This window comes from Haliotis cracherodii, unplaced genomic scaffold, assembly GCF_022045235.1.
Source record: "Haliotis cracherodii isolate W230 unplaced genomic scaffold, xgHalCrac1.p SCAF_1, whole genome shotgun sequence".
Taxonomy (NCBI): Eukaryota; Metazoa; Mollusca; class Gastropoda; order Lepetellida; family Haliotidae; genus Haliotis; species Haliotis cracherodii.
This window is the reverse complement of record NW_027266264.1, coordinates 4,562,418-4,587,076: the sequence shown is the minus strand read 5'-3', so window position 1 is coordinate 4,587,076 and position 24,659 is coordinate 4,562,418. Positions and strand designations below refer to the sequence as shown.

General features: G+C 40.5%; 1 protein-coding gene across 1 annotated transcript in view; it reads right to left on the bottom strand.

Moving 5' to 3' along the window:
* Positions 1 to 24,158, bottom strand: part of LOC139471654 (lachesin-like) — a 99,860-nt gene extending 75,702 nt beyond the window's left edge. The window contains exon 1 of the mRNA XM_071254083.1: positions 23,840 to 24,158. Coding sequence (XP_071110184.1) covers positions 23,840 to 23,882 — 43 coding nt within the window. The 5' untranslated portion in view covers positions 23,883 to 24,158. The remainder of the gene's footprint in view (positions 1 to 23,839) is intronic.
* Between the last annotated feature and the right edge of the window lie 501 nt (positions 24,159 to 24,659).

Below are 24,659 nucleotides of genomic sequence, written 5' to 3'. Positions count from 1 at the left end.
CTACCTATCCACTTACATTTAATTTCACTGTATCTATTTGTCAACGGAGATGTTGAGATGAGTCATTTCAAATAAATACAATTGATATAGTTTTTCAAACGAGGGCTCAGAAATATAACGTTTTCAAACGTTGAATTATTTTATCATTTTATGAGAATGATACGATGTCAAACAAACTTTATAAACACCTAGAAGCTGAATTTTTAAAATTGACTTGCCACTTTATCCTAGTTATACGACATCCAACATCACAAAAAACATAAAATATACACCTACAGACCTTGTGCCATTACACCTTTGTTTTAACTGAAAGTTCTTGGACTTACTTCTTAAGAAATGTCTTAAAAGATTTAGATCCTGCACGGACCTATTGTCTCTTTGTGTCTGCTGGATTGTGAAGCTTCTTCCAAGTGTTTCTTGGCACATATGTCAACAATTGACCAGTCATTATCTTGTACGCAGAAGGACGTGGTCTTGTCATACATATAGTTAGCTTGTCACGCTAACAAGTCCTTATTTTACAAAGTAAAAACCAGAAAACTATGATACAAATTACACCACTGTCACACAAACATCATCTTGGGTACTAACTGTGTCGCCCTTCCAGCTGAAGTCTATTTGGCATACGAATCGAATTTTGTTACTACTTCAGTTTAATAAAACACAGGAAACTGTTTAATCTCAGTTTTAGATATACAGATGACTTCATTTCTTTCAACAATGTCAAGCTAGGTGGGTATCTTCATCTCATCTATCCAAAATAATTTGAAATCAAGGAAACCACAAAGAAACCATATTCTGTGTCTTATCTTGATCTGTGCATACAAAATCAAAATGTTGGAAACCCCTGTACCAAGCTGCACGACACGGCGGGATGATGTCGATTTTCCAGTCGTGATGTTCCCCTTCGTGTCGAGCAATATTCCATCAGCTCCAACATCAAGCGTCTCCATTTCTCAATTCCTTAGGTACACAGAGCATGTGCCGTTTATTCAAATTTCAGGGAAAGACAAATTTTGTTTACACTTAACTTTTTAACCAAAGTTTTACCATCAAAGACAGATTAAGTCGTTCCAGAAATTTCATTGTAGACAATTCCGAGGAATGTACAAAATACGAGGTGAGGGTGAGCGTAACTACGAAGGATGTGCACTACACCCCTAACAGTTTGCATGAATTAAGCACAATACTTTCCGTGCTTATTGGCTAGAACCTATACACAACCAGGCGGCATATTTCCGCAGGCATCAAAATCGCCGGGTATTCTCTGTTGAGGAAAATGAATAAAACTGGTCTCCATGCTCTCATCAAGTTTATCCAACTGAAAAGGCTAACCCCAACAGCCACCCATAAAGATATGATGTCAACGTATGGGATAATGCTTCTTCCTCTTCCACTATTAGTGGGTGGGCAACTGAGTTGAGGAGGGGAGAAGAGTCTCTCAGATGGCCTAGGATCGGGAAGACCTTATCCTGGCACTAATAAGGCAAATGTTGATAATATACATGATACAGATGATCGACGACTCACCACATGTAACATAACCAATACAGATGGGAGAATTGAGAACATTCCCCGGAATGAACTAGGCATGACAAATGTTCAGCACTCTGGGTTCCGAGGCTTTGACTCCTGATCGGTAACGCTGCAGGTTCATCATCTCTCGTGAGAATATACGTTGTGTTGAAGCAGATCCAGCTGATTTTGTTGGGCGATTTGTAACCATGGCTGAGTCTTGAGTCTTGAGTTTACCACTATCAGCCAGAGACTTAACAACAGTCAAAGCAGTGGAAACATCTGACGTCTCCTCCTCCGAAGAAGGCAAGGTGGTGGCTTCGTTTTATGGGATTCCAAAGGAAATCTACTGGAGGACTACCTAGTGAAAGGTCAGATCATTAATGAAAACTACTATGCTTATCTGCGTGAAAAGAATCAAGGCTAAACGGCTTGTAATACTCATGAAAGGTGTGTTGTTCCACCAGGACAATACACCCAGGCAAAAGTCTGTTGTCGCCATGGCTGCAATGTGGCTTTGAACTTATTGAACATCCTTCATATTCACCAAATGTGACACCTTCAGGTTTCTTCCTCCTTCAAAATCTTGATGAAAGAATCTCTTTGACAAGCATAAAGGAGATGATAATGACGTCAGTCCTGCTGTTGAGGACTTTTTACACCACCACTAGGAAGTCACCTACACCAGTAGGATCCAGGCACTCGAACACCCTTGGCAGAAGTGTGTTGACCTAAGAGGGGAGTATGTTGGAAAATAATAAGGAACCAACTCCATGATAGCTACATATACGCTGAAGAACGTTCCCCCTCCCACCTCATATTGCTACTTTGATGATACCTTCGAGAACGTGTCGCTTGTACACACTTCCGCGCTCATACTCACTCGTTTAAATGTACATTGTGTGGGTGGTGGGTGCTACAGGTAGAGCAGGACATGCGTCCCCTTTGCGCGAACACCTGGTGTCATCACTGATTTTCAGTGATCCATTCAATTAATTTTCATCACTATGTTGCCTTGTCAATTAACCCTACAGCGGCATATACCTACGTACATTTAACATGCCGCTACTGAAACAAAGCACATCGTCATTTCATATGTGTCCAGTAATGCATCCCCTTGGCTAAAATATAGGATATTTCAAGCCGGAAGTAGCCAGATCTGTCAGATTGCTGCAGAGTATCGCCCTGTGTGCTATTTGTTGCACCCAGTAACATTGGCTACTGCATCTGGAGCAACCCGAAACATTGCAACATGCTAGTACATGAACATTCAATGGGACTAGTCGTTAAGAGAACGACTAAATATTTTCGAGTTGGGTCATTATGTGACATCGGTGATCATTGCTCGTGCAATCAGTCACTGGTGTGCCGCGTACGGACGCGACTATTGACTTATACAGATTGACTTGATGTAGGGGCAATATTGCTGACTGCGGCGTTAAACGGCATTCACTTGACGTCAGGTCATGTCATCCTATCCAGAGTGTCGGGATTCTTGTGTGTCCAAGACGCCGTGGTATCCATGTTCACGTTTCCGTGTACGATCACATCAAACGCTATCAGAAGCATCAACGTTTAATCACAACTGACAAATTATTTCATAACTCGGACAATATTCGCGCAGAAGGAAAAAGATAATTTATCAATTAATTCTCGGATCTACAACTAAACATTTCGACGTCATTTGTGCATGTGTCATTCCCATGCGTACAAATAATGGTTTGGTTACGAATCTAGATCCTGATGTTTTTGGCACAATCTCGTTAGTGCACAAGATTGATCGGCCTACAATAGCCATTCGCTGATTTGACATATCATTTAAAAACTGAAACATCACTGCGGTATTAATAATCTCTCAACGTGATTTTGATACATTGTCAAAATAAGGACTTTAAAACAAACAAAAAATAAGCATAAATAACGAATCTATTTTTTGTCACTCAATCAAATTATCCCGACCGAAAAACAGCTGCTTTATTTCCATTTGAACAGGTTATAAATTAAAAAACGTAGTATATGAAAATGGCGCCATCAATCAAGTAAATCGGAACTCCCAGCGTTCCTTTGGAGTTTTATACTCGCCCATGCGTTGTCGCAAGATGGGAGGATTGCCATCCATTTTCATTCACATTACATTTCTTTCATTTTCACACAAGGAAATAATCCAAGTGTCATTTTGAATAGAAGAATGTGTCTGTTTTTAGTCGCAGTTCATTCTGACTCATTCATAGACGAGAATAGTTTTAGATTTAATTTTCTGGGTGATTATGTTTTCACAGTAGGCACTTGCTGATATCACTCGTATATGTAAAAACTATATGCATTATGTCCATGGGAAACGTAATTCTTAGTTCATTCTGACAGTTAATCTTGTAACCAATTACTTGCAGCAAAATCGAACAGTTTCATGTTCTCAACAGATGTCCTTCAATTGTATTTTTTTACCAGAACCTGTCGTCATTCTTTAATCGTCGTCGGGCTAATCACCGTCGTCGTCTAAGTGCGGTTAAGATCATCAGGTCACCTGATTCGTGGTATAGCTAAGCTATGAGTGAATTTTCTTACAACGTCGTCGAGGTGCAGTTATTAAGATCATCAGGTCACCTGATTCGTGGTATAGCCAAATCAATAGTGCATTTTCGACTCCTAGAGTGGTGACATTATCCGGATCCTCTTCCTGACGTCCTGTTGTGGTATGGAGGCAGAATATCGCGAAAAGTGGAATACAACTCTAAAACACTCACTCACTCATGTTTTTTATAACATTGCCTATATTATTAGTAAAGGTTCATACTTACCTGCATGTATCGACTCATTAACCACTTATTCGCTGTGCAGAGTTGCGTCCCTTGGGCATGCAAGAAACCTATGATTGTGGGTTCGATTCCCGGTTCGCCCCGATTATGTTTCTAGGTTTGTCGTTCCTCGTGGGTTTCACCGAAGTGGTAAAATCTGAGACCTGCGTCACTTCGGGCTTTCCTCCCACATTAAGTTGACTCGCCGTGATATAACTTGAATACTGTTAAAAGCGGCATTAGACCCAAATCACTCACTCACTCACCAATTAACCACTTAGCTTGTACCATCTCCACACAAACTGTAGAGTATTCAAAGTGAGTTTGTCTTGAATCCATATTAATCAGCCATATTCATAGTGAGAATGTCATTTTGTTTCATAATAGTGTGAAAGTGGCCCCCCATTAGTTATGTGGCTATAGTTAGTCTGGATGTTAAAGCACTGGCGTTACAAATGTCTTTGTGCTGCAGTTACTTTGCGCAAGTGGGCCCAGTGAGAGTTGCAGTTATGTGGACTCGTTTGGCATCATGGCGTGGTGATGGTTGCGTTTTCTACGGAAATTGCTTTTTAACGGTTGCTTGGAATAATGTCTACTCATGACCAAATCTATATCGACATATAGCGCCGTGATATACACCTCTGACGCGACCAGACAGCTGTGAAGTCACTGGATATTTGTACGCATGGTCAGACACTATACGCATGACGTCGGGGTTATGGGACATGTACTACATTTTTTTGTATTGGGACCAGAAGTTCCACGGTCAAGGTTTCCACTCAGGAAATATCGTATAGAAATACAAACTGACTCAATTTGAAACTGTTTCTATTTTCACGTTTCGAAGAGATACGTTTACACATGGCTGCCATAATGTGTTCATGTGACGTCTGTCGTGAGTCTGTTTGTTGTGATGCTACTAGTTCCAGTTAGTCATTATATCAGTTAAATCACTGGATGTCGGGTTCATGTGGGAGGAACACCCTATACCCAACCCAAAGTAGACTTTAAAGACTTAGATAAGCCAATGAGGACGGGAATGGAGCAGACAGAACAAGGATTCTTCTCGGGGAAACTCCTACAGCCCCTCAATGACTGTCTGAGTTTGGTTTAACGTCGCTTCGAAAGGTATTTCAGTTACTAAGGTATATTACGGCGTGTCAGGAGGATGTGGGAGGAAAGCCCGGAGTGATGAAGGTCTCAGACGTTAACCACTTTGGTAAAACCACTCGCATGGGTTGATGTTTACAAACCAAGAAACTGAGCAGATCGTACCAAATCCATGATCACAGTTTTATAACCGGGCGACCAGAAAGGATTATGCATCTAGCCCATGATTATTTACTATGAATTCCTCCATGACAGAAAGAGTTAGTTCTATGATATATGTTTCCCTTGTACTTATTTACAACCTAAATCTGAATTAACCTATTCTATATATCTGGCCTTGCTTAGAGAAGGAGAACAGGAACTGTTGCATATGCTGGAATGCATATATTCCACAGTCATGATGTCGAACTGAGCAATAAGTGGCGTGTTAGTTCAGTGGGCCACTCACTCACCCTAGCTATAACGGAGACCAATGTACACCAGTGGGTCACTCACTCACCCTAGCTTTAACGGAGACTTTATGTACACCAGTGGGTCACCCACTCACCCTAGCTATAACGGAGACTTTATGTACACCAGTGGGCCACTCACTCACCCTAGCTATAACGGAGACCTCATGTATGCCAGTGAGTCACTCACTCACCCTAGCTATAACGGTTACATAATATACACCCGAGGGCAACTTGCCCACCCTAGCTATAACGGTGATGCATACGATACAATGTACACAAGGAGAAAGTGAAAGACTGCTCCAAATATATATCCCTTTACCAGCTCCCAGATATATTACAAGTGAGTGAATGGTATAGATTTTAACGCCGCTTTTCACAACATTCCGGTTATATCACGTGGGAGGAAAGACGGTTACAACTTTTGTGAAACCCACGAGCACGGAAATGGTGCTTACAAACCGAAATAACATAATCAGGGCGAACCAGGATTTGAACCCACGATCATAGCTTCCTGGCGTGCCCAAGGGACGCAACTCTATACAGCGAATTGACCTTAGACGACTGGACGACCCGTGCCCCCGATATGTTACTTTTTTCTGTGCAGGAATGTAATGTATCCATAATAGGTCTGTCAGAGTCTATAATATTATATTTTAATATTAATATTATATAACAATGGTAATATCTCTACAGCGGTATATTTAATGCAGGAACGTTCAACTAATTTCATCACATCTTATGCCTTCAGTTATCCTTCTCTTTAAAGTAATATGCCATTATTTTACCATTCCTCCTACTCACCAAACCGCACCAGGCTATTGGGAACTATATTAATTATGACTACTAAGACAGGCAAGTGTATATAGATATATCACAGTGACTTCTATATCTGCGAACTGGTACAACTGCCATGTTGAATCTGTTGTTGAAATATATGATATATAACAGTGAATTCACACCAGTTGTGAAAGCTATTACAAGACGAAAATACAGCTATATCACGGATAGTTTAATGCAGTAGAAAAAACTCCTCGTGGCGAAGGTCAGATATGCTCCCAACGTCAGTGGTAGAGCTTTGACATACCAAGGGTCATAACCAGGCGGTTCGAACACACGTCCAGCGGATCCTTAACACGACTAAAGGGTTTAATTCTTCACAGGAAGCATATGTTGTCTTCAAGTATAATGATAATTGGTCACTTAGCGCAAGGCAACACCACGGAGTAGACACAAAACATTATTACCCCAAAGCATCAGTATGTGTTCAAAATATTCTCTCAGCTCCTTAGGGAGTATACAGCCAGAATTATAGAATCTCCATTTATGCTACTCAAAAACTATTAAGGACCACCGATTCTTTTGCTTTGACATATTAACTATAGTAATATAAAAAAGGTGGCCCGTAACTCTTTTGAGTAGTATACCTTTGGATATTTGAATATTCTTTACCTCATTTCTACACTCAACATAGTTATTTGATTCAGTTACATTTATATCCATACTGGCATCAAAGTCGAGAGTAGGAGTATTCACATTATGATAATAGTTGGTCAACAATGGATGTCTAGACAATGACATTCGATGTACGACAAACGTCTGATAACCAGAGATTTATTCTCTTATGATACATATAAATCGTAGACTATAGCAATTGATATACGATATATTTAGGGAATATCTACAACAAATTGTTCGAAGAATATAATGATCTCATCAACGTGAGTTTGTAGGTTTTTATATTTCTCTTGAGATCCGGCAGTCAGATATACAACTGTGCAAATGGGAAGATAAACTGTGGGAAGTAAAGGTTAGAGATATATACAAATAACGATTGGTTAGCCTTGTTTGTGTTCTACCCAAACCGCTCACTTTATAATGGCATATGCAATGTGAGTCTAGACTCAAATCCATTGTCATATACATGGGGGTGTTAAGCCACATTTCACAAGCTGTAGAGTTAATAAAGCGAAGTTGATGTCTTGAACATGACAAAGTAGACACAATTTATGGATAACAACTTCTTTATTCGCTGCAAATCCGACGTTTTGGTATAGATCCTTATACCGTTGTCAAGCAAGACTGATCAAGGTTATCTCCCCCCATCCGTCAACTATGAACTCATTAAGCAATAATCACCCCACCTATGTATACTTGATCTTGTTTCATTGGCTTCATGTTTCATTGGCTTCATGTTTCATTGGCTTCATTGGATTCATTGGCTTCATGTTTCATTGGCTTCATGTTTCATTGGCTTCATGTTTCATTGGCTTCCTCCTCATATGTTCTCTGTCGATCGTTGTTACAGCATTATCCTGCTGTTGTCATTACTAAACCTTACTCATGTTATCCCACTCGTGTATGCAATTGTTGTTACTGTTATTCCTCTACTGTTAATCCTCCACCTACTATATATTCTGTACCATGTTCATCATTCAGAGCACTATGACAAGGTTTGTTCATCTTGCAATCAGACTGAAACCATTGATCACGTGTTACTAGAATGTCAAGACCATGCCCCAGCCCGGGCTAGGTTAAAACAAGAATTGCAGTTAGATCCGCTATCTGTCATAGATCTCCTAAAGCCAAGAGATGCAATAGCGAAGGACAAACTAACTCTATTTCTGGGAGATGGACAGCTACTCGAACGTATATAAACAGAGCAGCCAAGGATAGAAATGAAATCATATCAATATAAGAAAATAGAAATCATATCAATACAAAAACAGAAATTATGTGAACACCAAACTCACAATAGATATGTGTACCCTACTTACACACAGGAGTCCCAAAGAGGGACAGGTCAGCCGAAATTGCCCAGGCAGAAGGTGACCTCTTAAACACTTAATGCAACAACAACAACACAACACATCATTCAGTCTTGCTTGACAACGGTATAAGGATCTATACCGAAACGTCGCCTTTACAATAATCAAAGAAGTTGTTATCCATAAATTGCGTCAACGTTGTCCTTCGTTAACTTCTAAGTAATGCCTACGAAACAACTGATTTCAACTTATTCTCTCAGTGCCACATCCCCGTCCATCTGCACCGTTATCTTGATAAAGGTAGTGACACCTGTACCAAACGAAACAACTGATTTCAACTTATTCTCTCAGTGCCACATCCCTGTCCATCTGCACCGCTAGCTTGATAAAGGTAGTGACACCTGTACCAACACGTCGCTTTGAAAGGCAAAAGAAGTTGAAATCAGTGTCATCCTGTCATTATGTACAACAGATACACGGATGGCCCAGTCGTAATTGTCCCCCTCAGGAGTCACAGAATCATGTGATCGTGGGTTCTAATCCCGGTTCACCCTGATTATGTTTCTAGGTTTGATAGCACTATGCCCGAGCTCGTGGGTTTCACCAAAGTTGTGTGGCCGGCATCGCTTCGAGCTTTCGCCCCACATCGAGCTATCGTCGTAACATTACTGAAATACTTTTGAACTCAACTCAATATGGCCTCTGTTACTGGGTAAGTGTTGTATCAAATGTAATTCAACAATGTAATAAACTGGAAGTAACCGAGTTTAAGATGTTGACCACTTGGCGCTCATGTCAGGCGGCAAACAGCGAGAGGCCAACACTAAATAAGAGCGATAAAATCTACTTCCATAATCATAAGAAATGTATACTGAAAGACGTTTCCATTGTAAAAAAGGTGAGCTAATGCTAAAATAAAACTTGACTTTACATTAAAATGACAAGAGAGAAATGGGGATAGAGCGACAGTTAATTCGCTTGTTAAAGGTCCGGAATCGAATCCCGCTAAGGGAGGAAATGCGTCTTGAATGCAATCGTGAATTTGTCTTCATGCTTGTACAGCTGTTCCATGAGTAAACACGATGGAAGCAACACGGTGTCCTCGCAAATCCCGTAGGGACCAAGGTTAGATCAGGTATCAGCAATCTATTTCACGTCGACTTAATTGGATCGAGTTGAGAAGCTCGGTGAATTGGTAATACAGTTGCTCATAACATCAACCACTGGTTTGGCTTACAGACGGGCATCGTTCATATGGATGGAATATCGCTGACTGTGGCGTAAAACAACAAATTAACAACTTACGATTGAGTAAGTAAACAAACAAAAAGTAACAAAAATGTTGGCACCAGGCGTTAATGAAATTGTTGACATGCCCTAGCTTACTGGTAGCACCGATTTTAATGATCGATGTCAAAATACAGTTGGTCGTCGTAAACAAAACTGACCAAATCTAGGAAATACTCTATATTTACAGGCAAACGACTATGTGGAAGTACATCAGACAGCTACAGTATCACGCTGTGCGACCTCAAAATAGTCTAAGACGTTCAATATCTCTGGAAACGTACGACAGACAGGTCTTCAATGGATTACGAAGGGCGTACTTATACACAGACTTACGGTAGATACGATAGGAACAAACGTCATGAGGAATCCATTGCCAAGGAACCTCGCGATAACGACGGCAATACGCTCTGTACAATGTTTGGGTTGCTAAATGTGATTCTAATCTTATCCTTACGTGATGGAACCCTGCATTTAATTAACTGAGTTCCTTGGAGAAATATATGTGACAGATAGATTGGAAGGTAAGCAGGCAGCGGTTCGGTGGACCAGATCAATGTCCATCATTACTGGTGTATCCAGGGGGTAGCTACATAACGGACACCTGCTGACACGTGACAATTATCTCCACATAGGTAGCGCCCTTACCCATATTTCCTGGAGGAAATACGCCCTGGAAGTATTTTGAATCGATAGTGTAAAGGACAGCGTGTTTCATTTCTCATCGTTGGTTGCAGAGTCTGGAGTATCAGTTCATTGTTTGTCAAAGGGTCGTATAGTGGTTAGAGCGTTAGCTTCATTTCGAAATCTGGGTTCGAATCCAGACTGATCGTTTGTTTGTCAAAGGGAGATGGGATCGTGTAGTTGTTAGAACGTTTACTTGTCACACGTCACAAACCCGGGTTCGAATCCCAATTCGTCGTGGTTATGTTTTTCCCAGTGGTATGGTGATAGGAAAAGTTGCTTTTCACATCGAAAAACGGGATACGAATCTCCAGACTCAGTACCTTGTGCAGCCTACCATTGGTGTCCCCGTTCTTATTATGAAACGAAAGACTGGCACACATTTGGCAATGTCTGTCTGGAGTCACGATTGTGTCAGAGCAGTAATGAGAAATGAATCGATGGAAAAAATGTTCCCTAATTGGTCATGTTTGTTTCCTCGTATCATGTCCCAACTTGACCACAGTCAATATAGTTGATGGTTAATGTCAAGGGTTAATGTAAGTTTTCGGAACAGGCACTATCCCCACTGTGCATCACCTCCCTCGTTTATTACGTTCATGTCGTCGCCATGATGACTTTTCTTCTCAGTAAAGTAGCGGCTAGGATGAACCACATGTGACGTGTTCCCTCATCACCTAGAACGCCTTCTCATCGTCAACACTTGGCATCAACACGTTGGTCGTTGTGTCACACTCTCTTGAAATAGTACCGACGATAACATGACTGTACGCCATTACACCTTACATCCTAGCTCACACTCCACGCAGTGTAGCTTCACAATAAAACGAGTGGTGCGGATACGGGGGCAGAATAAACTCTGTGAATGCAAGGGATTGTTACAGGAACAGCAGCTGCTGCTGGTAATATAAGACAATAGAACCATCGGGTTATTATCACCGTTGAGCTTGTACTGAGATAGTTGACCACTTGATGGTTTCCTTTATGGTCAACATGTAAGTACATTATTGAGTGTGTGGTGAATGAATTGGGTTCAACACGGATTTGAATAGTTTTTCTGTTATAATAGCGTGTCCTCTTCTGGGAGGACAATTCCCGAAGCGCTGCATGTCTTATATACACGTTGTTATACGGATACCATTTCGTGAAAACGTGAATTAGCTATGGTGCTAACAAGCATCAATTTCAGGTCGAATTTTAATGGTCAGGACCAGACAAACCACTGCTGATCTGACGTGTGGGGAACAGCCCCAATGGTTTGAGTGAGTGAGTGAGTGAGTGAGTTGGGTTTAACGCCGCTTTTAACAAGTTATATCACGGCGTGTCAGCTTAATGTGGGTGGAAAGCCAGAAGTGATGCAGGTCTCAGACGTTTACCACTTCGGTGAAACCCACGAGCACGGGTATGGTGCTGACAAACCTAGAAACATAATCGGGGCGAACCGGGATTCGAACCCACAATCATAGGTTTCTGGCGTGCCCAAGGGACGCAACTCTGCACAGCGAATCGCGGCGCCTTAGACTACTGGGCCACCCGTGCCCCCCAATGGTTTGAGCCACATCTTGTTTTGATGAAGATGACCAAGCGACCAAGCCCTGTTCATAATCACAAGGAGTCTCTGCAGAGTCCATTGTACAATACCGACTATCAGGAGCACCACTATCAAATTCATAATTCATAACTGTCATCGCCCAGTCTCGTACGAAGCATGGCCCCGTTCCACAAGGTGATGTATGTTTCATCTTTGTAACTCCCACACTTTAACATAGACTAATCGTAGAACTGAGATCAGTTCATGGAAATGGCCCAGGTTTCATTTGGAATACTTACATGTAGAACTTGTTTTCTTTGTTGTGTAACGTCACAATCAGTATTATTACAGCTATATTATAACAACACAAAAGTAGTCGATTCTGATCAAGTAACTAGATGTTGATAGGACGAGCGTTGTCGGGGCACGATAATGTCGCGGTATTGTCCACAAATGTGTGGGTTTGTATAGGGGCCGGTATACTCGCGTAGCCTGGCTGTATCATTCAAGACAACATTGATTGTGTCACACGAGTTATAGAAGCAAGCAGGTCAGTCTTCACATACAATCCAGAAACGATGACCGCCGAAACTTCCACTCATCAAACTAGGAGACCTCAGTAACAATCAGGAACATCTTCATCTTTGATTGATTAGTAAAACACATGGCGCACACCAAAGTATGAATAATCTTTCTTCGCGACCGGCATTGAGAAGCACTGTCACAAAGCCACGTAATTGGACAAAAACAAAGTTTATCTTTTTCCGGACCCAAATTAGTCAAACAGCACTTGAATCCCGCAGTGTTCTTTTCTGAATATCAGATTTGATACAAGACATATTTGGTTATATTGGCAGGATAATCATCTTTAGAAAATAGAAATGAAATTTATATTTCAATGTGTCCCTCTCAGCTTCAAGTAATCAATTTTATGTCAGTCTGTCAAGATATTTCTTCAAGGGGTGAAACGCGCAAGATAATTAACATTCAAAAGCTTCATATAGAAATGGTAAAATGTGTCTGTGTATACAGATTGACACACAAAAAATGATCATTTTTTCTTCGGGTCTTTTTTTTGGTGTTTTCCGTATAAATTCTTTTCGAATTTGTTTCTATTTTCCTTGATAATGATAATAGCCCATTGTCAACGTTAATACCCCTTATTACCGACTGACTCTTATTACCTTTTCAGTTAATAACAATTCAATTAGTCATAAGATAATTCTTTACCGTATATATTAAATAATCAAATAATAAACTCCCTATATATATTCATAATCCTGAACCAGTTTATCCGAAACACAGGGTTGATGCTTATGACATACATGTAGTCGGAATCGTACAGTGGTCCCTATATTTTGCAAACATTTCTAATGATTAAAGAAAGCGTCTTGTCACTTTTATTTACGGTATCGGAGAGCCAAGATCGCTTTATGTCCGTTTTCCATATAGAAGGTGTACACGACCACACCCAGGAGCACTAGTCCGTGCTCACGTTACCTGCGCCCAGATATTTGTCTTTCCAGAAGGTTTCCATGGAACGGCTTCGTCTTGATTAATTAGTTTCACTGTATATGTTATTGCACTTAAGGCCCATAGCTTCAAGGTTGTAGTTAGTTATTATATATAGTCCACCAGTTGGTTGAAATAATTGTTATAAAGAATTTCAGTAACAGCGTACGTTTCTTCTGAAGGACCGTCCCCAGAAGCGACTACGACAACGCCAGTTTTAGAATTAACGTTGGAGCTGGGTAAGTACTGTTCTACTCAAGATTATTAGCGTCCTCGCATGTACCCATGCACATAGTAATTTGACGAAGTAGTTCTGTTGGCAAAACATCCGTTCAGATCATCACAGTATCGTCTTGAGCACTGAACTCGACGTTAACGAAGGTAGATGATTGATGTGATTGTCAACTAAGCTAGAAGCTTTGGTGAAACACAAGCTGCATTGCCGTTGTTATTGATGACGTGGTAATTAATGTCACTTACACGCCTGTAGTGTTATGTCATGTCATTAGCGGTATAAATTGTCGTGGAAAATAGGGTCCTTTTGCCTGTCAGTTGACAGCTTAAAAGCGACGTACATCATGTATTCGATAGCTTATTGCTGACTACATACATGGGATCACAGAGACCGCAGTTTAACATGTGATTCCTATCAAAGCAGCGTGAAGTCTAGATTCTGTGAGTGAGTAGAGTTTGTACGCTGCTTTGGGCATTCAGCCATTATGAATTATCCTAATGAGAGAGAAAGAGAGAGAGACAAACACAGAGAGAGAGAGTGAGACAAACACACACACAGAGAGAGAGAGAGAGAGAGACAACAAAACATACCATAGTGGGTCAAAATTAAACGTCTCATGAGCATTACTTCCGCCATGTAAGGACGAGTAATAATCATCCCACAGTAGGCTCCCTGCCTATCATGAACATTTCTGCCTTGGTGTTCTTGAGTTTCACACGCTGCTTTAACATTGTACCCATGTTTGTTGAACTTTTATTGATAACAACCTCATTATTGTTTGTCACAAAGTCTCAGGGCTACTTCTTTCCAGTTCATCAGGTGCGTGGTGATCTAGTACCCGTGATAAACGATACAGAAGATGTTGTCCATGCACGCGTTGTGTTTTCATGTTTTACAGCGTCTTGAGGCCCATCAAAGACAACACCTGTAACTTGTCAGGAAAACCCAACAAAATCTATGTCTAAAATAATTCAAGCTGGAACCTTCAAGCCTAACCTTCAAGCCTAACCTTGTTCACAACTCTTTACATTAAACTAGGTTTTGCCGTAAAATAAGGTACAATAAGTAGATGTTTCCAATTTATGATATTGTGCTCACAATATGAAAATCCCCACATTGAGAGCAACGAGTATTACAACCCAGGACCAGAGCTGCCACGAAGTCCACTGAGCTACCTCAACATAGCGAGTTTAGGTGTGGATGTTTCTAACCTTCCCCCATAAACAAGTCGACAGAGTGAGGATGATGGATTGATACAGGAGCACTATTCCCATCAACCATGTTCGGCTGAATAGGCATGCGACGAGAGGCACTGGACGATGACATGCTGAAGATGCTTGAAGCCCGTCTGTGTATGGCCATGTACGGATGTTCCTCCCCCAGCGGCACGCGATTCATAGGAACGTGTACTAATGATCTCTGAATATGCTGCTGAACATTATACAGCAGTGAACAGAACTCAATACCACGACTGTCACAGTTCCTCCTCTACACGGCAGGTTCTATGGATGGAGGAGAGGTGATGCGTTTTAGACACCATTAGACTGCTGAAATAATGTGCAGTGATAAACGTCTTTCCGTGACCAGCACACAGCTATCGTGTGGCAGAAAAGAGTTTGCGACTCCTAGTCTACCACTGTTAGCTTATCCGTCTTTGTGATTATTCTTCAGTCAAAAATAAACAGGTGTGTTCGGGGAACTGGTGACCAAGTGGTTAAAATAAAAGCGGCGAAACCTTTTCTATAATCACTAGAGAACTCTGTTAATGAATCGTATCATGAACATGCGTTTATGAATCACTTTCAAATAGTGATGGTGAGGTGATCGTACGTTTCCTGCCCCATCGATGGCAGTCGTCACAAACACATGCAAAGTCAAGTCACTTGATCACCTGAGAAAACACGGGAACATAAAGCACAGGTCCAAATAGGGAATTGCATCGGACATAATTCTTGTCACTGATGCGTCAAATTTGGTAATGTCTACCACATAAAATCATAACACATTTTAAAAGCCTTCTGAGGCCTTGAATGTTGCAACCCTGACAACAACTTTTGAGCAAGACATGCATGACGCTCTTTAACATCTTAGTAGAAAAAGCATGTTCGGTTGTTCCTCAAACGCTGTGAAATGTAGACACCAAAGACTAATTTATCCGGTAACCAGGATTGTGATTCGAAGGTCAGATTCGGCACGATCATTATTCTTTGTTTGCAAGTACAACACTAATGAGCATGGTATGACCAAGATATGTTGTTCTCTGGTTTACTTGTCCGTCGTACAGCCTTTTACAAACATTCTTCATAACAAAATCCTCACTATTTCATGAAGCACAAGGGTCTAAAACCAAACGTCACACTGATCCTTCAGGCTCATGAAATGATATATGTCTTGTGAATCTATTTTAGATTTCATCTGGTCAGGTTGTCCACCACGCTATATTTCATATATTCTCATATTCCAAGGATACATATGTATTTATCTATTTTGAATTGCCATCAACAGTCTGGTTACAACAAAAAATACTAAAATATCAAAGAAATGTATATATCCCGCGGAAGACGTTTCAACAAACAGAAGCATAAAAGATATGTGAATATTTCACTCAGTTTTTTATCTTAATACAAGCAACAGTTTCAATAATATGATCACCCCAAGCTCTCAATTATATTTTGAAATCTTGTAAATGCAAGCCATGAGTTATGTCGGGGTTTTGAATCTTTCGAGGTGGATGTTAATTTTGTTGTTTTCTATCATTGTAACGTAAATGTATACCTTCACCGGTTTATTGTAATGTATATACGAGGGTTGACTTATACGTCCTGAACCTCACATAGAGGGAATTGCGTAAAAGTAAAATGTTTTGTTGTGGACAATACATGATGTCATGGAGGTATATCCACATAAACTTCAGTCAGTTGAGCAAATTGTTTTCGTGTTACAAATCAGTGATGAAACTTGTGGAACGGAACGAGCAGTTATCAAGTAAAAGTAAAACGGCTTAACACTAAAAGCCATCCATGAAAATATGAGTAAAACACTCATATGCCGGAAGTGGTCAGCAGTTAATCGTGTAAGGGAGAGAAACCTGTGACGTCAGCAACACCAGAAATGATCAAATGAATGCATGATAAGTGATGACCAACTGGCAAATGACTGCGAAGCATATTTCTAGTTCAGTGGGCATTTCCAGGGACAGAGTACGATCCGTTATCACAGAACATTGGCAATGATGAAAGTATCCGCTTGTTTGGTTTCAAAGTGTTTGACATATGATCAACGTATCAGGCACGACATGTCTCGTGATAATCTAGCTGTTTGAAGATGATCAAGAAAGGTTCTTGCACCGATTTGTGACTATGGATAAAACCTGGATTTACCACTTTCATCAAAATAACAATATAAACATGGAAGCATTTGACATCACCACCGCCAAAGAATTGAAGTGGAAAGGTTATGGCCTCTGTGTTCTTTGATACCGAGGGTGTCATCATGATGGACTATTTTCCAAAAGGACAGACAATAAACGGAGCATAATGTTTTGCACATTTGAAGCAATTACGGGATGAAATTAAGACTATGAGAAGTGGGAAGCTGAGAAAAGATTTGCTCTTCCATCAGGACAATGCACCAGTGCACACATAAGCACCATGAATACAACACACGAGTATGGCTTTTAACTCCTTCAGCACACACCTTATTCTCTTGAGTTGACTTTCATCTGTTCCGAAACACGAAGTAGTCTCTAGCAGGAATCCATTTCGATGACCTCCTGTGGCGAACGTTTTGGACAGCTAAGAGAAGGGTTTCTACGAAACTGGATAAGATCCAACCCAAATCCTTTTAATGTCATTTTAATGTCTTTAGGTCAAGTATTTCTGTGTGGGACTCAGAACGACCCTCATACATCATAATGTATCCTTATTTAGTCAAAGCTGTCTTTTTACATATAGTAGGCGTATGATATCGTATCATGTTACACATATATTCCCTTGAATGTATTTTTAATTCGTATGAGTTAAAGCGGTAATACTGATTGGACACCATGCGCCACATAATGAGAGATTCTGCCACAGATTAACAGACACAGTATACTGACTCTGCTCTTCTCCCTGTTATATTCCTTCAATGCTAAGCGCCGGGCAGGGTAACAAGTACAATCTGTACAATCTGTACCACCGGACCACCGGACCACCGCACCACAGACCTTCCGTTCTCCGCACAGACGCTCTATCCACTTCACCACGGAGGCGGTTTTAATTTAGTTCGTTGTTACAAGAAAAACGTGTTCCTGACCCAAAATCCCAAAGGGATGTGCTTTATGAAAGTAATGAGTAGTAAGGCTCCTTCATTTTCTTAAATGATTGAAGGATTTCTATTTCAAGATGATCGAAATAAACATAGTCAGGCTATCAAATATCAGAGTTTTAAGCGTGTCGCAGATTCAACCTGCGTCGATGGTATGTAATTACAATTCAAATATCGACTCCCCTTTCCATAGTTATCTTAATTGCCGGGCAAAAGAAAGTATATACTCATGGTAATAACAAGAAATGGTTATTCAATGGTGAAATATTTTATACGGGTATCATAGTTGTGTTTTGCGCCTCGAGTTCGCAGTGTTTCGGCGACTGTTTTCAGCCTAGCATAGTTTTGATAACGTTTGTATATTCTTTTGTCAATCCAGTTTTCAAGTGTATTCTTTCTTTCTCCCAGTGCTTTACTTTGAAATGGGTTTTTTGCCCAAATGTGTTAAGAGTATCGATAGGATGAAGAAATATTGTTCTAAATTGCAATTGCATTTTAAATTTGTGATTTACCCACATACCAAGTAAATATTAGGGTTAGCTGCATCCTCGAGGCCTGTTTTATTTTATTTGGAAGGACATCTTTAAGTTGCCGCTTCCAGTTTTCAGTGTAGGTGCAGTTGACAACGGTGCGCGACAACTCTTGAAATTTTGCTTTGCGGGCGACATTTACATAAAACATATAACTGCTGGCAGAAAAAAATATCAGTCGAACATTAACGTCCAAATGTGAAAATACCTATGAAGACAGTGAATATGGCGTAATGGGTAAAGGTAAAACGGTATTGATTTACCGACAGTAGACATATATACGTTTAGCAATACATATATCAAAACCTTTTAAGATGACGCGATGTGACAGATACATCTGCTTACTGCTTATCAATATACCAGATACCAAAACGGTCGATAACAGCAAGTCAGGTCAAGAACTTGAGTTATTTCAACTGAAATCGTGTATACTCCAAGCTAAATGTTAGATGTAGTTTGAAACTCAACTTTGTCAGAAAACACATTTACGTTTTGAAAATGTCTTCGTTAATCCTTTTCATTACGAAGTCCTTAGATGAAATCTTATTTTACAGATACACTTTCTCCTTTTAAAGGAAGCAAGGATTCTTCGTGTCAAATCCTGGTAACGCTCCAACCCTCTTTCAAACACCTAGTATATAGAAGATACATGCAAAGATCTCAGATGACCCTTTAAGCCCTAATGTAAGACTCAGGTCGTAGAAGAAAATTGAGTTTTTAAGGCAATGATTTTAAAAGGTTGTGGAAAGACTCACTCAGAGAGCTAAGTAGAGAGTGTCTGCGGCACTTTGAACAGCATGAGACTAGCCACCTTAGTGAATCAGCTATACGAGGCGGCACTAGTTTTGGAGCAAAATCTATGTCAATTTTCTGACTCTTACGGCGTGGCTTATGAAATCAATGATGCCTAGTACGGGGGAAATGTCAGCCAACTATTGCATAAAACTGCCCCCAAGGGCTATCGGCCCGAGGTCGATCCAACAACCTCTGTCGTCTCCACCGCTTACACACCGTACGCCCAGAGATTTGTGGCCTACCCTACACCATAGGTGCTTTATCATGTCGGTATGATCATCAGTCAGGATGGAGTCGGAATGTGGTAATGCTGTGATGACCAGGCACACTCCTTCGATTTCATACTTAAGATTAATGGACAAGCCAGAGGTAATCTGCTCGATGGAATACCGTCGAACTTGCTTCAATGCCAGTGCCCAATGGAAACAGTGTTTGCACTCAGTATTCCAGATTTAAACGACTCAATATAGAACTCAGCTTGATAGCATTTGGATATTTGTTGATTAGTGTGTTGAACAAACTTGCGCTTTAAGAAAGTTTATATAGTGATCCGGGAGAGATTGACATCTCCGTTAGAGTGATTAATAAGGTCAATATAGATCCGGCATTAGTTTTCCGTCCACCATCAGTACCCACTTACATAATTAGCAGGGGTTGTTTATGTAAATTTCGGTATCAATTTCGTTATTATATTATATCCGAGAATCCATATCTTTAAGTAATAATGTTATATAGCTGGCTTTCAATTATTATGAATGAGTGAGTAAGTTAGGTTTACCGTCGCAATGACAGTATTTCAAGAATACCATGGCGTGTCAGATTGATGTGGAGTTCCGTTGTGAAGGAGGGACAATTATGACTGATTCAACTCTATGAGGACTACGCTGCTCTTAAATATATCCCACTTCCTTCTTTCCATGTCCAACCTAGGTCGAAACGTTGTAATCACCGTCTGTAAACTATTGCTTTAGCAGCAGGACATGCTGACCCCTTTCATCTGGTGACATCGCAGATATCCAGTAATCATCATCCATAACGATGTACACCCAATGGAATCTGTTTCGGCAGATATTCGAGACTGATTATTTTCGGGCGTCATATATTTATTTTTAAATAGTGTAAGCATTAACTGCTAGAATTACATACATAACATACGCGGGTCCAGATGAGGGGTCCAGGGGAACTAAATGCAGTATGTAGTAGGCAGTAAAATTATCTGAGAGTGGATTTTGATATTTTGGACCACTCCCTTTTAAAAAGGCCGGATCCGCCCTCGCATAACGAAATAAACCTCTGAAAGAAAGTCGGTTTTAAATGAATTGAATCAAAATGTCTGTGGCTACCAATTGACCCTCGCCTGGTCCCTCTTTCACAGTGCCGATGACAGCATTAAATAGCTCAGCATTAGAAGTGAAATCCTCATCGCTGGCAGATTCTTCTAAACATGCGCATTTGTCAATGGTTAAGTGTAGGATCCTCTCGAGGATGTCATATGTTAAACCCAACATCAAACGACATCCACAACCCACTTTTATTTGATTCAGTTAGATTTAATGCAACACCAAATTCTTCCCACAATGACCACGGGAGGCCGAATCAGGATGGTATTAAACACTATTCTTGAATACCCTTGTACCTGCCAACCATCTCATTTAATCTACCCTAAACAGTGGTTACTTCCCATTCAATCTAATTTCTGCGCATTTTTGCTTAACTCGAACTTCTTTCAGGCTATCGCAAAGTGTATAAAAACACTGTTGAGGCAATCAGCGCATGCTAAGTGACGTATGCCGCTGGACAAATGAGAAGGAAATAAGCCTCAAGACGAATCACTCCCTCTAGGTCCCTCTTGTCGTTATTCATTCTGTACTGAACATAATAAACAGCTGTTTAACTGCTTCGGGGAACAAGTGAATGTGTTTTGGAAGTGGTATTCGGTCTAAGCCGTCACTTGTCCTGCGTTTTGTATCTCCTTGTGCAGTAGGATATCCCTGTAGGATATTTGTCACGAAAGAGGGACCCAGACCGCCATCGTACTACTGCAAGAGCATGACTCCGCTTAACTGAGTCGAACGATTTAGGAGATAGGTTTCCCTATACACAAGTTGCCAAGAGTCCGTTGAGAGAATTTGTGATCATTGAACATTCATTATTGAACATTATGTAGATTTCCGACTGTTTGAAGGAGGATGTTCACGTTTAGATGAGACGTAGCGTTGCTGACTAATTTACTACTGGGCAACGCAAGATTGAATTTCAATTTTGAAATGTTAACTTAGGTAAAATATCTGCGATGAATGATAAACAAGTAACGAAACAAAGTATTTTATTTTTTCTCCAAAAAACGTCTCCAACCCACGCCGCGAAAACCTAAACACTACTGAAATGCTGAACAAGAGTGTCCAATGACTTGTGAAGAATCAGCAACGTCTGTGACTGTGAAGCCTCACTGTGGCGTTTAAAGACTGTCTATGAAGAGTCTTCTCTCTGGCTTGACGTCTTCAGAGGCGGGCATTGTGTTTAACGGTCTTAATCCCGCACTGTTTCAAGCCTGTTAGAACAGCGACATAAATCTCTCATGCACGGTGATAGCAGAGAATATACGACACTGACATTTGATACCTCCATACGACGAAGACATCTGGTTCCTGTATCCTGACATAACTTATTTACACATCAATTGAGTTAGTTGAGAATTGAGTGAGGATGTTAGGGTGAGATCTGAAGAGCTTATAACTTTCACGTCATAACCTTGTCATGAAACCTGTTTTATAGTTACAGCATCAAAAACTGTTAATGTTTCACCTCCTTAATGGGCGAGCAAATCGCTTCATCACCACGTTTAGTTTCTTCTTGTATTTACTTTTACTGTAATAGAGTTGGTTGTTATACGAATTAAGTTCTTATATTGCTAGAGTGTCAGTTATTTATGATTATGTAATCGCCGGAGAACTATTACAAACTGGCTGTTCAGAGGAATAAAGTGTTTGCGTTTTGCATGGCTACGTGTTGCCGTGCGTCTGTATGCGGCAAATACATATAATCAAACACTAGTTAATGGTAAATGGTCCCAATAGACTACAACATAAACCCAGTTCCGATTAATATCACTAAAGGGTAATGAATAATTCATGTTTGAACGGAAAGTTTTCGCGTTATTTAATCTTTCAAATTTAAATTGCAAAATGAATATAGCTCGACAGTGTACAAGATAGTAGTTTATCGAACGAGAATGTATTGAAACCTTTTGCCACTAAAAGTCAATTCTTATCTCAATAATGTGTACTGAACTTATTTTGATCATTACAAAGTTTAATCAGTTGGATGGTACTTCTTGAAATTCATTTCCATACCAGACTTCTAACACCGATATATCATATAGACAAATGAGAAAACTTTTTGAAAATCAACGTACTGCAGATTCAGTTTCAAGCATAATGATCGAGGTCAGCTTGCTGTTTTCGGTACTTAATTAGCTTTATTCGAACCCTCATCAAACTTCCAATATCAAGAAAGAACATAATCACGTTCAACTCGCTGGATTACCCCAGTGGTTTCAAACTGTCTCAAACATTGGAGATTGTTAAAGTCCATTAACTCCTGGAAACAGACTCAAACATTTCCAGGAAACTTTAAATCAGAATAGGTCACAGCAGTGGGAAATCCATAAACAAACAGGGCCCCTGGCCCGTTGAAGGACCCCCTGCTTCCATCCATTAAGCTGAATAATGACTGTGATTGTTCAACTCTTAAAACAAAAAAGTATGGATTGTGGTGTTCAACATGTACAACAGTCGTGTTCTATTCGTGATAATGAAAGCGAGGCACACGTGCATGTTTCGCAATGAAGTCTTATATGAAACCACTGGGAACCTATTTAGATACATTTCCTGATGTCTGGTCGCTTATAAACTTCATTATAAGTATCTTTTGTTGAATCACAGCCCATCCGGTTCTACGAGACACCTGTACGTAGAAATCTGAGATCCGTTTCTGCTCTAGTTCAGATAACCGAATTAGTTGTGAAAGAGAAACGCGTTAGGAAATCTGCCCATAGAATAGTTGTCAAGTCAAGATGCATGAGGCAAGTCCATGTCAGTGTTATAAATTTCACGATATCAAGATTTGACATGTTTTCAAAGTTTCAGCTATCTACAGGGCGCTGGCGTGTGTAAGTTACCTTTGGTGTCAGTGTCACGGAAATAGATTGCGATGTGAAGGAACTCTGTTGTCTTCAGTCATCCCATGAAAAGTTTTCAAACGGCGTCTTGGGCATATGTGAGTTGTTCATTCAAAAGTGATAATTAAATAATAACTTACCAGAATATAGCAGGACAGCTAGCATTGCTACACTATGGAGCATCCTTTCTCTGAAGTTGTCAGTCCTTCATTCATTACTCCGGAGTGTCACATCAACCTATAATCCGATCACGCAGCAATCAGTAGTCACGAAGACACTTCCTTGCAAGTCTGCAGAAAAGTCGCACAAATAAATCCTGAACGGTTACTCTCAAAACTAACTCAATATTCAGCTAATGAAAGCCAAATCCAGAAGTCTTCGTTGAAGTTTCTCCCGCTTTTGTGACGCGTGATGACGTAACGACGATAGCAGACGACACCCAGTGCTGGAACGTGCGATGCGCGCGCTCTATGTACAGATCTCGTCTGTTCGTCATTCCAATGGCTACTGTCTCTTGTACCAGCGGAGTTATTGATTAAAGGCGGAGTCAAAACGCGGCAGTAGTTCCCGTTTCTCTGTTTATTCGCTTTTTCCCAGTTTAACTTGACGTGAAGGGGCCTAAATGAGAGCTTGGATCCCCTAGGTCGGACCCAGACGGAGATGTGCTAAGGCGCAAGAGAGAGACGGGATAGCCCACCATGCGCCAGGTTAAGGGAACGGAAAATTTAATTTCCAAGGTGATAATCAGAAGATCTGCAAACCGTCCCTCCCGGCAATTCAGATAACTTCGATATGACAAATCTGAAAAGGGTAAACTGAGGTCCAGGCATATCCTTCATAGGCTCTGGAGACGTATCGGTCTACGAACATCGTGGCGCATCTATTGGGTCCAGGCGTCTATTGGCATGCTACATTTTACGCTAATCAATGAATAATCATCTTATAATTAAACGGCTTCTG